This window comes from Myotis brandtii, unplaced genomic scaffold (genome assembly GCF_000412655.1).
Source record: "Myotis brandtii unplaced genomic scaffold, ASM41265v1 scaffold136, whole genome shotgun sequence".
Taxonomy (NCBI): domain Eukaryota; kingdom Metazoa; phylum Chordata; class Mammalia; order Chiroptera; family Vespertilionidae; genus Myotis; species Myotis brandtii.
The window spans coordinates 3,837,077-3,852,070 of NW_005354829.1; the positions used below are offsets into that span (position 1 = coordinate 3,837,077).

Sequence of the window (14,994 nt, forward strand, 5' to 3'; positions counted from 1 at the left end):
AGGAGTAAATGAAGTGAGTGAAATAGATATATATTTTCAAGCCTTTTATTGTTGCCGGCTTTTATAGCAGTTAACCAAGCTTGCTCAATATCAAAGGTCTAGAGACATACAAAATAACATTTACTTTTTTTAGCCTCTTTTGTTGCAATTAACTAGATATACTACTTTTAATTATTTTGGTTTCTACTGCATGAATTATAATTGTTTGGCAGTAATGGCCTAGAGTAAGGAGGATGGAAGCACAATTTAAAGGTGAACTTCGAGACAATTAAGAAACAAATTGCTGCACAGCCTGGCAGTGAACACCTGGACTTGTGATGGCCCTTCCCACTGTCCACGGTGCTTCTTTTGATGGTAGCCACTCTTCATTTCCCTGACTAACTTCAGTTTTTCTTTTTTCAGGTTTGGATTTATTCTTCATAAAGATGAAGCTGCGCTACAAAAAATTGACCTTGAGACCATGTCATACATCAAGACAATTAACTTGAAGATTTATAAGTGTGTTCCTCAATCGCTGGCATACACACACCTGGGAGGATACTACTTCGTTGGCTGCAAGCCAGACAGCACCGGAGCAATTCCACCACAGCTCATAGTGGACAGTGTAACCGACTCAGTCATTGGATTCAATGGTGATGTGACGGGCACTCCCTATGTGTCTCCAGATGGACACTATCTTGTCAGCATTAATGACGTGAAAGGTCTTGTGAGGGTCCAGTACATTACCATCAGAGGCGAAATCCAGGAGGCTTTTGATATTCACACGAATCTGCACATATCTGACCTGGCCTTTCAGCCGTCCTTTACGGAAGCCCATCAGTACAACATCTACGGGAGCTCCGGCACACAGACAGACGTCCTCTTTGTGGAGCTCTCCTCTGGAAAGGTCAAGATGATAAAGAGCCTTAAGGAGCCACTCAAGGCCGAAGAATGGCCCTGGAACCGGAAGAACAGGCAAATCCAGGACAGTGGCTTGTTTGGGCAATACCTGATGACACCTTCCAAGGACTCTCTCTTTATATTAGATGGACGACTCAATAAGCTAAACTGTGAGATCACTGAAGTTGGAAAAGGAAATACAGTTATTTGGGTTGGAGATGCCTAGGAGCCCTATTAGATAATTATTGAATGAAGAGTTTTCCAGTACATTGCACTTAAGTCATTGTTTAAATTTACAGTTTAATTTTTTTCAAGTTTATCTCCTACTCATACTCAAGTTAACTCGATTGTCCCAAATAAAATGGATTTTTTTTTGGGGGGGGGGGATACACAATTAGTCATATCAGTTGATTAGAAATTTTTAACACATTATTTAATAAGAAAATATATTAATCACAAGACTCAACTCTATAATTATGTTTTAAGCCAACAAAATAGGAATTTAAATACTTAAAAAAATAACTCAACTGCAGGGAATTTCAGATGACTTTCAGCCCCATTTTATGTTAAGGGTGGTTTATCTATTTTTCTTCTGTCCTCTTTTGGTATGCTTATACCAGAAATAAAAGGTATTGTGGAAACTTAAAATTCTCAATTCAAAATACTCTGTCCCATTCACTGTTTAAAATCTTTTGTGCCTTGAGGGAATGTCACAAGAGGGAAAGGAAGGGTAAAAGCTGCATATGGAACACTCATCACTATAAATCTCTTGTCATTAAAAGAGAAATGTTTAACATCTCTTGCACTAAATCCTGCCTTCAGTTATTTGTTTAATGGAATTTCATTTGGAGGCAAAAGTCAGCCTTAGGTTCTATACAGGTGACAAAACTCTATTTGACACTCACTGTATAATCTGCAGCTTGCTATGGAAAATGGGGAAGGAAGGAGGAAAAAAAAATCATTATGGTAAAATGTTTGCAATGTATTCTCTACTCATCTTGCTTTCAATTACTAGAGTGCATTATGTTCATAGTGCAAGTTTGTCTGGGATGTCAACTGCTTACAAACGTTTATTAATAGTAAAAGATTTTTTTTTTCATGTAGTCCAGTGTTGCATCAGCAGGAACTCTCGTTTCTTAAAGAAGAAGCATTATTTTTGTCTGCTTAGAGTAAAACATATGTAGGAAAATTAACACCAGAGAGTAAAAAGCTGGCTAGAGAACTGATGAATATTAGTGTTTTAGGAGAATTAGTTTAAAAATTGGAAATGAGGGGATAGCTCCACAGTGGTGAGTAAAAGTGTATGTCACCATTGCCTTTACTATTTACATAACCCATCAAAAACTTCATTCTTTAACAACTTTCCTAAGTGACTTCTGTTAAACTCCTACGTCACCCTTAAATGACCCACTCACTAATTCTGTGCTGTAGTTCAGAACCTAACTAATCTTATTTGAGGCACTGCATAGAAGTAAAAAAATAAAAATAAAAAATGCATTTTTAAAGGTAAAAATAAGGCCAGTAGAGGTGGATTAAAACTAGAGAGTTGGTTTATTGAAATAAGCAGATCATTATCTAGGCTTAAAGTAATAGCTTACATGTTTTGAGAACCTTTTAGTTGCTTTTGCTTTGTTGCTGCTAAAAATGCTAATGGGCTGTTGAAATGACCTCCATATACTGAAGGTAATCCAATAAAGTCTTTTTTAAATACAAATTTTACTCAAGTTTAAATTGTGTAAAACTGCTTAGAAACCTGAAATTTTATAGTGTGTAATATCTTACGTGTATATAGCATCCTGAACTGTGTGATACAGTAGATTTCTTCTTAGCTTAAGGAAACATTATGGGAGGTAAATTTAATAAACAACAAAATCAGCTTATGTTTCTACTTATCTGCTTTCCTTTCTAGCAATTTCCTCCCTTGTGAACCTGAACCATATTAAGTGTCTGTTCCTAATGATTTAATGGAAGTCTGTCTCACCCATCCTTCTTTGGTAGCTTACACCATGTGGATGCTCCATCTATAGACATTGCTTGATAAAAGGAGAATAAACTTCTTACCTTTTAAACTTTGAGAGTTCAGTCAATGCTTTCATGTGCATACCAATGTTTTGTGTGTTCTCCCATTGCTTCAAACACATGCTGGTGCTCCCCATTATTTTGAAAGTGATGGGATGGAGTAGAAAGCATGTGAAGTGAGATCAAATAAGAAAAGACAATTTAGTTTGCCTTTTTATAAACAATTCTAAGTTGCAATTTCTCTTCGTATTCAATGTTTAAAGCAAGGAATTTATCATTTTTCAAGTCTCTATTTCTTTAGAATCCCTTCGTGTGTATTAAAGTAATGAGTATCAGAATGGAATATCAAAAGGAAACTCAAAGGAAAATCTTTTCCTTTCCATATCCTTATACCATTAACCAAACAAATATTGAGTCATTTTTTTAAAACATTGTAATAAAACACTGACATTTGTGATTCTTTGAAAAAAGCAGATGCAGTGTTATAATATTTTCTGAAGTAGACATTTCCTTTTTTGAGAATGAAGGGAAAGAGAGTACAAGTTACCATGCAGGGCAACAGCACTATTTTATGCACATCCTGGTAAACGTGTATTGCAAATAATGCTTTCAGCAATAATGTGCAAAAGCTTAGAAAAACTATAATAAAATAATGACATAACTTCTCTATAAAGAAGGTCTAACATCAAAGAGTACATTTTTAATGAGCACTCTTTTTAAAAGAGTAAAGTGATAGCAAAAAGTGATTTTTTTCCCTATAAAATTATCTGGTGATAATTTTGTGATAGAAATGAAGGTCATTAAATGAGAAAAAAAGTGTAAAACCAAGAATGGGAATAAGATGTGGTATAGTCCTAGAACAAAGTGACAGGAGGAAGTAAATATTTATGTAAAGAAGACGATAAAAATAAAGCAGGAAAAGTAGGTTCTGAACAGCTTTTGGAGGGAGTGAGGGAGGGAAGTAAAGAGTGAAACCAATTTAAACAATTTGGACATAATCCAGACAATAGGGACTCAACAATAACTTTAAAAAAAGGGAAATGGCAATGAAAACACTTTTAAAATTTATTATTTTAAAATATGTTTTTATTGTTTTTTTTTAAGAGAGGAAGGAAGAGGGATAGAGAGATGGAAACATTGATGAGAGAGGAACATCATGGATCGGCTGGCTCTTGCACACCCCCTACTGGGGATTGAGCCAGTAACCTAGTCATGTGCCCCTACCAGGAAATGACCAGGAACCTCTTGGTTCCTGGGTCTACAGCACTAAGCCACACAGGCTGAACAAGTTTATTATCTTTTAATGGAATGAAAATTTGACAGGAGAAATGGGGGATTAGAGGACAAGGTATCAGTTGGGAAGCTATTGCAGCAATGTAATGGATGGTCTTCAAGGCAATTACATTGAAAGTATATATTATAAAATGGGGTGTGTTAAAGAATCATACTTGAAATGAAAAATAAGTATAGATCATAAAAAAAGACAGACAGGAAAGGTCTCAAACATAACATTATTAATAGAAATAAGAAACCCAGAAAGGAGAAACAGATTTAGGTGAGAGAAAGATTTAAGTAGCTCTGGCCAGTGTGGCTTAGTCGGTTGAGCATAGTTCCATGCACCCATACTGGTTGAATTTCCAACCAGGAGGCAGCCAATCAATGGTTCTCTCTCATCATTGATGTTTCTATCTCTCCTTCTCCCTTCCTCTCTGAAGTCAATAAAAAAATATATATATTTTTTAAAAAGTTCTTCACAGGGTTTCAATTGGAGTGTCATCCCATAAATCAAAAGGTTGTGGCTTTGATTCCCTGTCAGGGCACATACCTAGGTAGAAGGTTCGATCCTTTTCCAGCACATGTGGAAGGCAACCATTCCAAGTTTCTCTCCTCAGACTGATGTTTCTCTTATTCTCTTTCACCCTTTCTCTAAAATCAATAAAAACATATTCACGGGTGAGGATTAAAAAAAAAGATTTTATAGATGAAACTGTACATTCAATCATATCTGACAACATATGTAAATTTTTAATGTGAGAAAAATATTAAGAACAATAGTGTCATCACATAAATCAATACAACTCTATTGTAAGATGACAATGTACAACCCAACATTATAACATTAAGAACTCAAAAAGGGCTGCTTGTAATTTCCCTTGTCATACATATATTTACCGTTTAGCTGTTTTTATATGAATGGGTAATGGGAACAAAAACAGCACCTATTGAAAGTCTATTTCTTCCAAACATTTACCTCCCCTTGTGAACTTCACAGACAGAGACATGTTCTGAAAGTCATACTAGATAAATTCTCTTGTGCAATCTTAAAGCATTGCAACTTTTCTCATCTTCCTAGAAGACCAAATCTTAACCTGATCATGTTAGCATATTTTTGTTTGCTTGCAAATAACACAACACATAATCCTATTAGTAAATGGAAAAGTGCTTTGCTTTCCAGTGATAGTCCTCAGCAAATGTACCTCTCTCTGTGATATTGAGTGGGCACTGCACAGCTATTTTACAGTAATTTACAGCTACAGTTGGTGAATTAGAAAAGTTTTAACCTTTGTTATTTTATAGTAGAGGCCCAGTGAATGAACTTGTGCACTGGTGGGGTCCAGCCAGCCCACCCCCATGGGGGCAGGGGCAATTGGGAATAGGGCTGGCTGGGGGAGGGGCCCTGGGCAGTTGGCGGGCCCCGCCCCCTGGTTGAACTCTGGTCAAACTCCCAGTTGAGGGGACAATTTTCATATTACCCTTTTATTCCATAGGATTAGAGTTCAGGAATGGTAAAATGTCAATACGTTTATCTACTTTTATTAATATTGATTTTCACAATTTTATTGCTATCTAATATGCTATGTAATTTATTGTGCATTTGTTTATTATCTGCATAACCCCATCTAACACATGCACATTATGCAGCCCAAGGAGAACGGGTTTTCTGTTTTGTTTATACATCTAGAGAGGGCTTGGTATGTACTAGGCACATAAGCAGTCAGTAAATGTGTGAGATGATTAAAGTACTATTTCAATTGAACTCACACTATTATTTAGTCTCTACAGAATATATGTTTAACTTTTGGAGAATCTCAAATAACTATGGCAAAAATATGTGCTTTGAATATTATTAAACTGTGATAATTAAACGTAGCATCATTTGGGCAGGTGTTTTATATTTAATAATCTCCAATTCTCTATCGTATTAAAGCTAATAGAGATATAATGAACAGTTGGATAGATGATGTCTTTTTAAACATTTGCCATCTCAAATTAAATGTAATTGCTTATGTAAACATGATGTTTGTTTTGTGGAAGATTAATCCCTTTCATATATTATTAAATTCTAAATTAATATACATCATCTTTTAGTTATTTATAGAGGCATATAATCCTTTATATATTAGCCTTGCCATGCACATATGAAATAAAAATATAGTATCCTACAAAAATATCAGTACATTTTGAAATAAAAATTTGTATTTCTGATTTGAGATTAATTCAAGTCAAAAGTTTACCATTAATTGTTGAAATTAACAAAAATTATATTTAAACTTCTATTAATTGTTTAATGAATTTATGTTTTCCTCAACATGCAACATCATATAACTTGTTTTTTATTTCTCTTACTCTTATGTATTGTGCATAAAACTTTTCATTGTTATCCAACTATAGTCAACCTCTTATTCCATTATTAGTGCAGTTTTTATTTTTTGCTATATATCATTAGTTATGAATATTTGGACTTAGTACCACCATCCAAAAAAATTATACTGTTTGCAAAAAATCAAATGAAAATAAGCAAATGTACTTATTATACTCAAAGTGCTGAGGTATGTTATTTAGGAACTGTATTTTTGAATTGTCCCTGGTTTTTATAAAAACCAAGCAAAAATATGTCCAAGTCTAAGAGAAACACACATAACACAGAGGGTTGTGATAGAAGTGATATTAAGGGAGGTACAAGAATTTGTCTAAAGTATGAAGAGCAGAGGGGACTGGATGCCTCCATCTTTGAGGGTGGGGGTAGCAATTAGCATATTCCCTCCTTATTGGCTGTGGGCTCTGCCATCTTTGAGGGTGGGGGCAGTCAACTAGCATATTCCCTCTTTATTAGATAGGATATTGATGTCTGCCTGTACTCTCTGGTGCACAATTTATCCTCACCTCAGTTGGTTCTTATAGTAATACTTTTCAACACAAATCAAATCAGGTTGTAGCCGGAGGGACTAGAAAACAAGCCTCTCTCCTCAGGTGGCAGCTGTGCTCTGCTAGAAGCGGTGCTTTTGCAAGCCGATTGATTGAATCATGGACGTGTCAATGCACTTTCTCTCACTGAGCCACCATCTTCTGAGAGGCTGACAGGTACTGGGTGTCAACAAACTGACAAGACAGATTTTGGGTGCAGACTCTAAGTGATGCAATTATAGAAAGGACAACGCTGAAAAAAATCAAATTAGTGTCAGTGCTATGGTTCCTTCACACTAGAGGAGCAATTGCTTAACCTGACCCGTTTTACAGGAGATTTAACAAAGTAACAACACTGGCATTCTCGGCTTGCGCAGATTAAGATGGGCTTTATTTGATATGGCAGGATGTCTGCTTTACCTGAGAAACTTTCTTGGGATTTAGTTCAATAAATTAATAAAGGCATGCTGACTCTGAGTCAGATACTGTTACCAGGAACCAAAGGTGAATGAGATTCTATCACTGTCCATAAGACGTTTCCAGCTCAGTGAGGAACAAAGAACCCCCCCCCAAAAATATTTTGAAGTTGTTGTTTGGCAACTTTTAAACTTTGTCAATTGACCACTTGAATTTGCGTTTTGCAGCACTGCTAGTTTGGGCACTGGCTAACAGCGTGTTATATGAGTGTGCTGTTATTGTGCTTTACATACTAACATAGCTTCTTCCCCCAAATGGGTATTTCCTTTAGGAAAAATGGGCATTGCCTACATGAGCAACCTGACTATTTTAGCAGAAGAGTTCTCTCTGTCCCTGGCTACATTCATCTACCAGTCTTCAAATTCTGCTTGTTCTATGCTACTTGTATTCTTTCATTCACTCATTTATGAAATATTTATGAAGTGCCAACTACTGCTAGACTCTGCTCCAGGTGTTGGTTATACGTGACCAAGACAGGTGAAGACTAAAGACTTCCAGACCGGGTTTGCTTTCCAGTGGGTCGGGGTGGGGAGTCGGGGGCACAGCATTTTCCTCTCTCTAAGCTCTTTACCTCCTTTCTCTGTGCCACTGCTATTCTCGGTGGCTTCAAAATAGGCTTTGGCCAATTTCCCTGTTTATTTTCTGGGCTTTGTTATTTATTCCTTTCCAAGGGATTCCATCACCTTCCATTTTAATCACTGCAATTCTCAGTCACATAAATCTTTGGGGAAAGGGATGTAAGTCGAGAGACACACATGTACACAAACATATCGATGTTAATTTAAAACATAGTTAGAGGAGGCACGGAATTCCATAAAGCTTACCTGGGAACTGTTATCCATAGTTACTAATACCCTTTTTACCAAGCATGGCACGCTGCCCTCAATGCAACTTAAATCACTGAACATCTAAGTGCAATTGCCATATTTTATTCATTAGAATCATTAAACAGGAATATGACTTCCCACCCTATACTTATTTTTATTATTATTATTTTTTTTTTACAAATAATGGTACATATGAGCCACTGTAAATAATTTGATCATGTTGTCACCAGAGAAGAGCTTCTTACTCTCCCTCCAGATACAAATCTAAAGAGAAGGGGGAAAAGGAGGCAAAACAGATTCAGAAGAAGAGGTTTCCTGAAAAGCAGGTGGAGGAAAGGTGACAGGTGCCTGGTGCACGGAGGGAGCACACACTAATGAAGAGTCTGCGTCTGCAAACCGCCGCGGGTCGGGCTGTGATGTGGGGCTGGGTTCTCCACGCAGCCGCAGAGTAGATGCCTTTGCTTCCCAGGCTCTTGCCCTGGGCTGATTGGCATTCGTGCAAGGAAAAAACAGGGAGGCTCTTTGCTTTCCAGGATCTCAGAGTAAAAGTCAAAGATGAAGAAAAAGTTAGAAACCTTTGTCAGGAGCTCTGTTTCTGAATCTCATAGTGATTCAGAATACAATACTACGGTGATGAGAATTACAACCGAAGGCTGAAGTGGCGTGGGAGTTTTAAACAATGCTGAAACCTTGCTGACGCCCTTCCGTTAGGCTTAGATTTTTAGTAGAAACTTCTGGTCTTATTAGAACCGGAAGCAGTTGGACATTTGAAACAGTATTGACACTCAAATAACCTCACAAAATATGACGTCTAATTAAAGAAGTAATATATGCAAAGGATTGACATATAGCAATACCAAATGCTTATGCGGTCTTTGTATTTCTAGGGACTTTATTACATGCTTTCAGTATTTTAAACTGTTTTCATGTTCAGGCGAACTCTGTGAAGTAGGGACTATGAATACTCACTTAGCTGATTAAGAAAAATGAAACACAGAGAGATTATGTAACTTGACTGAAGTCCCACAGCTGATAGGTGGTGGAAGTACAGTATGAATGCAGGAGGCCTGGCTTCAAAGTCCATGCTTCTAATCGCTGCAGAAGGGGAAGCTCAGCAAGCTGGAGGAGAATGGTAGGCGGTTATTGATCTTGTTCATGCCAGCTTTTCTCACTCCATTATAAAAGTTTGCATTTACTTGGGAAAAGATTGGTACACCTTTAATGTATTGTCCTAGCAAAAAGTGAATTCTACTTAAATGATATTAATGTAGCATGAAAAAGTATAATCTATCATTCTATGATGACAGATGATGACGCTCACCACATGTACTCTGATAAAATGTATTGATGATATAATGTATGAGTACAAATATGATTTCTCATTTTGAGAAGGCACCTGGTGTACTAAGATGGGCTACTCAAAAAGAAAGAAAAGTCTGGCCATCGTGGCTTAGTGATTGAGTGTCGACCTATGAACCAGGAGGTCACAACTACATTCCAAGTTAGGGCACATGCCCCAGTTGCAGGCTCCATTTCCAGTAGAGGGCGTGCAGTAGGCAGCCAATCAATGATTCTCTCTCATCATTGATGTTTCAGTCTCTCCCTCTCCCTTCATCTCTGAAATCAATTTTTAATAAAAGAAAGAAAAAAGTTTAAAAAATAATTACTTCTGAGTCTGTCTTAAAGTGAAATAACAAGGTGTGAAGTTATTTGAATTTTATTGAAATTATATCCCTTAACTGGATATAATTTAGGGACACGTCAATTCACATAAAAAGGTTGTTTCTGAAGAGGTTAATAAGCCTTAATCACTCTGTGATATTTAAGACACATACAGAGATTGGAGCTTCTGGAGAAATCTATCAAAAGACAGTTACTAGCCTGACGCTTGACTTTGATTGAAACTGTCACTAGGCTATCATCTAGAAGACCCTAACATTTCTCAATACCTAAACTATATCATGAGTTATACTTGTTTACAGGAACTGGAATTGATTCCTGATGGCAAAGACCCTGGTGCCCTGTGCTAAACTGTAGATGGCGATGGGGCACCCTGTGCAAAAAGGACTGGGCGGAAAAGGGCTGAGTGTGAGACAAGAATAACTTCGTGCGCCTAAAAGAATATAATCACTCCACGCTGCAGCCTATTATATTGAAGGCTCCTTCCCAGCCCGAGAGAAGGTGCTTTCGGAGCATGAGCTCACCCTTCTCCATTCCTTGATCAAAACATAAAGTTTCTGCTCTGCTTTACCAAACTCTGGTTTGATTGATGCAAATGGCCCTGGGAAAGAGAACCTTGGTTTTGGTCCCTGATCCAAAAGAGTTGGTGACAGGATGATGGCATTACTCTGTCAAAGGACACAGCTTGGGTCAGAAAGCCTTCCCCATTCAGCTTTCTCTCAGGCTCTGGCCCATGCTCCCCCACATTGCCACGCCAAGCCCTGTGAGGGGCTCCCTAGTGGTACTAGATTTTGAGTCCTGTACAGTCCCTCCCTGCCATTTCAAAACCCTTCCCATGCCTTTTCCATAATGCAACCTTTGCTCAGAATATATGAAAGATAACTGTTTCCTGTCAGGGTCCTGATTAATGTTGCATGTGGAATTAGAAATGGCCTGAGGACAGCAGAAACTCAGGGTGGGATTCCTCTGCTACATACCATCATTTTGTCAGCATCTGGATATTCCCACACTTCAAGATTCCTGTTAACTCCCCCCCTCCCCTTTTATTCGTATTAAAGTAATAATGACTTAAAATGCTTCTCTCAGGTATGGTAAGAACATAGGAGTTTATCCAAATATTTTAAGTGGCACTGCATCTTCATAGAGGATTTCTTTTAGCTACAGCAGACTCTATGTCATTACTTTTGCTGATTTTTTTTTGCCTCTAATTTCCTAAATGACCACTGATACAAGCAATGTTTAAAGAAGACTTGACTGAAGCCTTGAAACAATGGATTGAGATGGTTACAAAACAGGGCAACATTTCACAATTAAAGTAGTAGGCATCCCTGTCCTTTGTGAACCATAAAAGTCTCACAGAACTAAACAGCTAGAATATGATTGACCTGATATTTGAGCCTGCTATTCATCATTCTTTAGAGTAAAGTATACTGGACTCTGATACTATAAGTAGATATAATAACAAATGATAATATGGACTTTTTTTGGAATGCATTATCCCTTTCCAATAGTTTTAAAGCTTGGACTCTTTAAAACTTATATTTGCCCAGCTGGTGTGGTTCCGTGGTTGAGTGTCAACCTATGAACTAAGAGGTGAGGCTTCGATTCCTGGTCAGGGCATATGCCCAGGTTGCAGGCTCGATCCCCGGTGGGGGGCATACAGGAGGCAGCCGATCAATGATTCTCTCTCATCATTGATGTTTCTATCTCTCTCTCCTTCTCCCTTCTTCTCTGAAATCAATAAAAATACATTTTTTTAAAAAAAACTTTTGTTTATTTTTGGTATAGTTTTACATCACAGTTTTATACCATTGAAATCTGGAAATATAGAGCTTGAACTATTTTCATTATGCCTTTGATTTCTGATTCCAACTTAGCATAGTAACGTATATTAATATTGCAAATAATTAGTAAGGGAATCTACATATTTTATTCAATAATTTACTCTAAGCTTATTTATTGACTATTACATATGTAGCACTGTATTTGTTTCCATTCAGGGGACATAATAAAGTAAGGCCTCTGCTTTCTCGTAGCTGACGACCTTGGTGTTGGGAAACAAAAAGAGGGACGTTCAGTACTCTCCAACAAACATTCAGCAAGCAATTTCCTGAATGTATAATAGTAGCTATGTAAACAGAATTCTGCCAGGGATAGAGAAGGGGAAATGATTAACGGCCTTATCATTGAATAGTACTCTGCAGATTGTGTGGCACTGACAGGTGCATTGGTTTATTTAATCCATGCAACAATCCAATGAAGTACTAAATGTAAGTATTACTTTGAACATTTAGCAAAGGAAGAAAGTGTCCAAAGTGGGAAGGCTCCAATGGCAAAACCAGATTAACTCTCTACTTGTTTCTACTTCGATGTTACCTATCTTAGTTTATCTTTGATATAGAAATTTAAACCAGGAGGATACTAATCTTATTACAATTTAAAGAGTTAATGAAGTACATTAACTTTTGCGAGGTGGCTACGGAGCAAAGAAAAATATATAATCCAAGGCCAACCATTCAATCCGGGAACTGTTAGTGTTAGACAGTGTCAGGTGCATGGCACTATAACAACTGCTTTGTGTAATTTCAAAGAGAAGGAAAAATGAACATGGGATCTGAAGAACACTAATTAGAAAATGATCTGTCCTGAATAGCCTCAGTATGTGCCTGCCTGGAAGCAAGAAGCTACATCAGATAATCTCCCAGGAACCTGTTTTCTCTTCCTTCCTGGCCCCTAAGTCAAACTCGCTAAGTATATTGGGCATCAGACACATCACTTTTTTGAGGCAGTCGGGTGCTGCTTGAGCATTATACATGCACCGAAGGTGTTAATGGTCCTCTCTAAGGGTCTAATTCACTCTCAGACAGAGACGTGAGTCCAATTTCATGGGAAGAGTTTAAACAGAGACTTTGAGAAAGTTTTAGTACAAGTCTTTGTGAAATGAAATTAACTTTTAAATTGGAAGAGGGTCAAAGAGAGTGGTAGCTTTTGAAACTCAAACAGCTGGATTTGTACCCATAGGATATGCAAAGTAAGATTGCTATAATATAAGACCAAGCATAAGTTTTGTTTTGTTTTTTAATCTTGATCACAGATATATGCCCAAGTGCCTTGAATTGTGATATATTACAAAGGGGCTGACAATGAGAACTCTGGTTATTTACAAGAACTATTTTGTTGTAAGCAAAGCACATTGGGAACATCAGATTCAGCTCCAAATAAAAATAAACTAATGAGATTATGTTTTATTCATTAACCAAAAAAAAGTTTAAAAAGAAGCTAATTACATACAAAAGTTTTAATGTTAGTAGTGAGGATTAAAAGTAGATAAAGTACTTATTATAATTATTTCAGAAGGAAAGTAGATTATGAAATCTGCACATAGTCTAGTTCTGAATTATGAGGGAAAAGTACCTTAGATAATATAAAACACATTAAAGTTTAATCTTTAAGGAACAAAATGTAAACCCTCATATATATTTGGGATTCATTTAGGGAAAAGAAGAAAAAAGCCTTTTCCTTATGAAGCTTGCAGTTGAGTATGCAAATAATAGCATTTACTAATAAACATAATCAATAAGTAATACCTTATGGTGAGAAGAGTATATGTTCTATTTAAAAAACAACCACAAGAAAATGTAGAGCAGAGTAAGAAGATTACAGAATCCTAAGGGCAGTTGTAGATGTGATGTGCTGGGTAATTGTAGTATAAAATAGGGCAGGCAGGATTGATTTTGCTGAAAAAGTAATTTTAACAATGTCTTGAAAGAGATGACATTTTTTGACAAGTGAATGCCTTCCAAAAGAATATTTTAGGGCAGAGGGTATAGGTAGAGCTATATTCTAACACAGGGTCATACCTGGTAGTTTTAGAAAAAAAAATGAGGCTCTGACTGGTGTAAAGGAGATAAAAGAAGAATAATTCAGAAAGTTAATAGAGATCTGTATTAGTTTGAGTTCCCATAATAAAATGCCATAGACTAGATGGCTAAAACAACAGAAAGTTATTTTCTCATAGTTTTGGAGGCTGAAAGTCCAGGATTCGGATACCAGCAGTGTTGAGTTCTGGTGAGGGTTCTCTTCCTGGCTTATATATGTTTTCTTCTCCCTGTATCCTCACATGGCAGAGAGGAAAAGAGTAAGCTCTCTGATGTCTCTTTTTATAAGGGCACTAATCCCATCATGAGGGCCTCACCCTCCAGACCTCATCTAAACCTAATTATCTCCCAAAGGTCATATTTCCAAATATTATGACAATGAGGGTTAGGGATTCAATATATGAATTTTTGGGGAAGTGGTGGAGGGATACAATCCAATTCATGGCAGGGTCAGATCTTGCAAGGAGCTCCAGGTCATGGTAAGGAATCAGCTTTTACTCTGAGTGAAGGGAAGAATCATTTCTTGGTTTTGTCCAGAGAAGTGGCAAGGATTATCTTACATTTTACAGGATCACTGCAGCATTCATCTTAGGAACAGATTTTTGAGGCTGTCAGTCCTGTGAAATCACAAGGGTCCATACTCCCACAAATCTCTATCATCATAATTCCTTTAAAGCAGTGGTTCTCAACCTTCTGGCCCTTTAAATACAGTTCCTCATGCTGTGACCCAATCACAAAATTATTTTCGTTGCTACTTCATAACTGTAATGTTGCTACTGTTATGAATCGTAATGTAAATATCTGATATGCAGGATGGTCTTAGGCGACCCCTGTGAAAGGATCGTTCGACCGCCAAAGGGCTCTCGACCCACAGGTTGAGAACCACTGCTTTAAAGGATAGTTCCTAAACCCCTATTTCTGAAAATTAAAGCTTCTGAAACTTTTTAACTTATTAGTCTTTCCTTAAAAAATTCAACATTCCAAAACCGGTTTGGCTCGGTGGATAGAGCGTCGGCCTGCGGACTGAAGGGTCCCAGGTTCGATTCCGG

General features: G+C 37.2%; 1 protein-coding gene across 2 annotated transcripts in view; it reads left to right on the forward strand.

The window, feature by feature from the left end:
- Positions 1–2,966, forward strand: part of FSTL5 (follistatin-like 5) — a 592,573-nt gene extending 589,607 nt beyond the window's left edge. For both annotated transcript variants that reach the window (XM_005860522.2, XM_014534995.1), the window contains exon 16: positions 403–2,966. In XM_005860522.2, coding sequence (XP_005860584.1) covers positions 403–1,105 — 703 coding nt within the window. In that variant the 3' untranslated portion in view covers positions 1,106–2,966. The remainder of the gene's footprint in view (positions 1–402) is intronic.
- Positions 2,967–14,994: the final 12,028 nt, after the last annotated feature.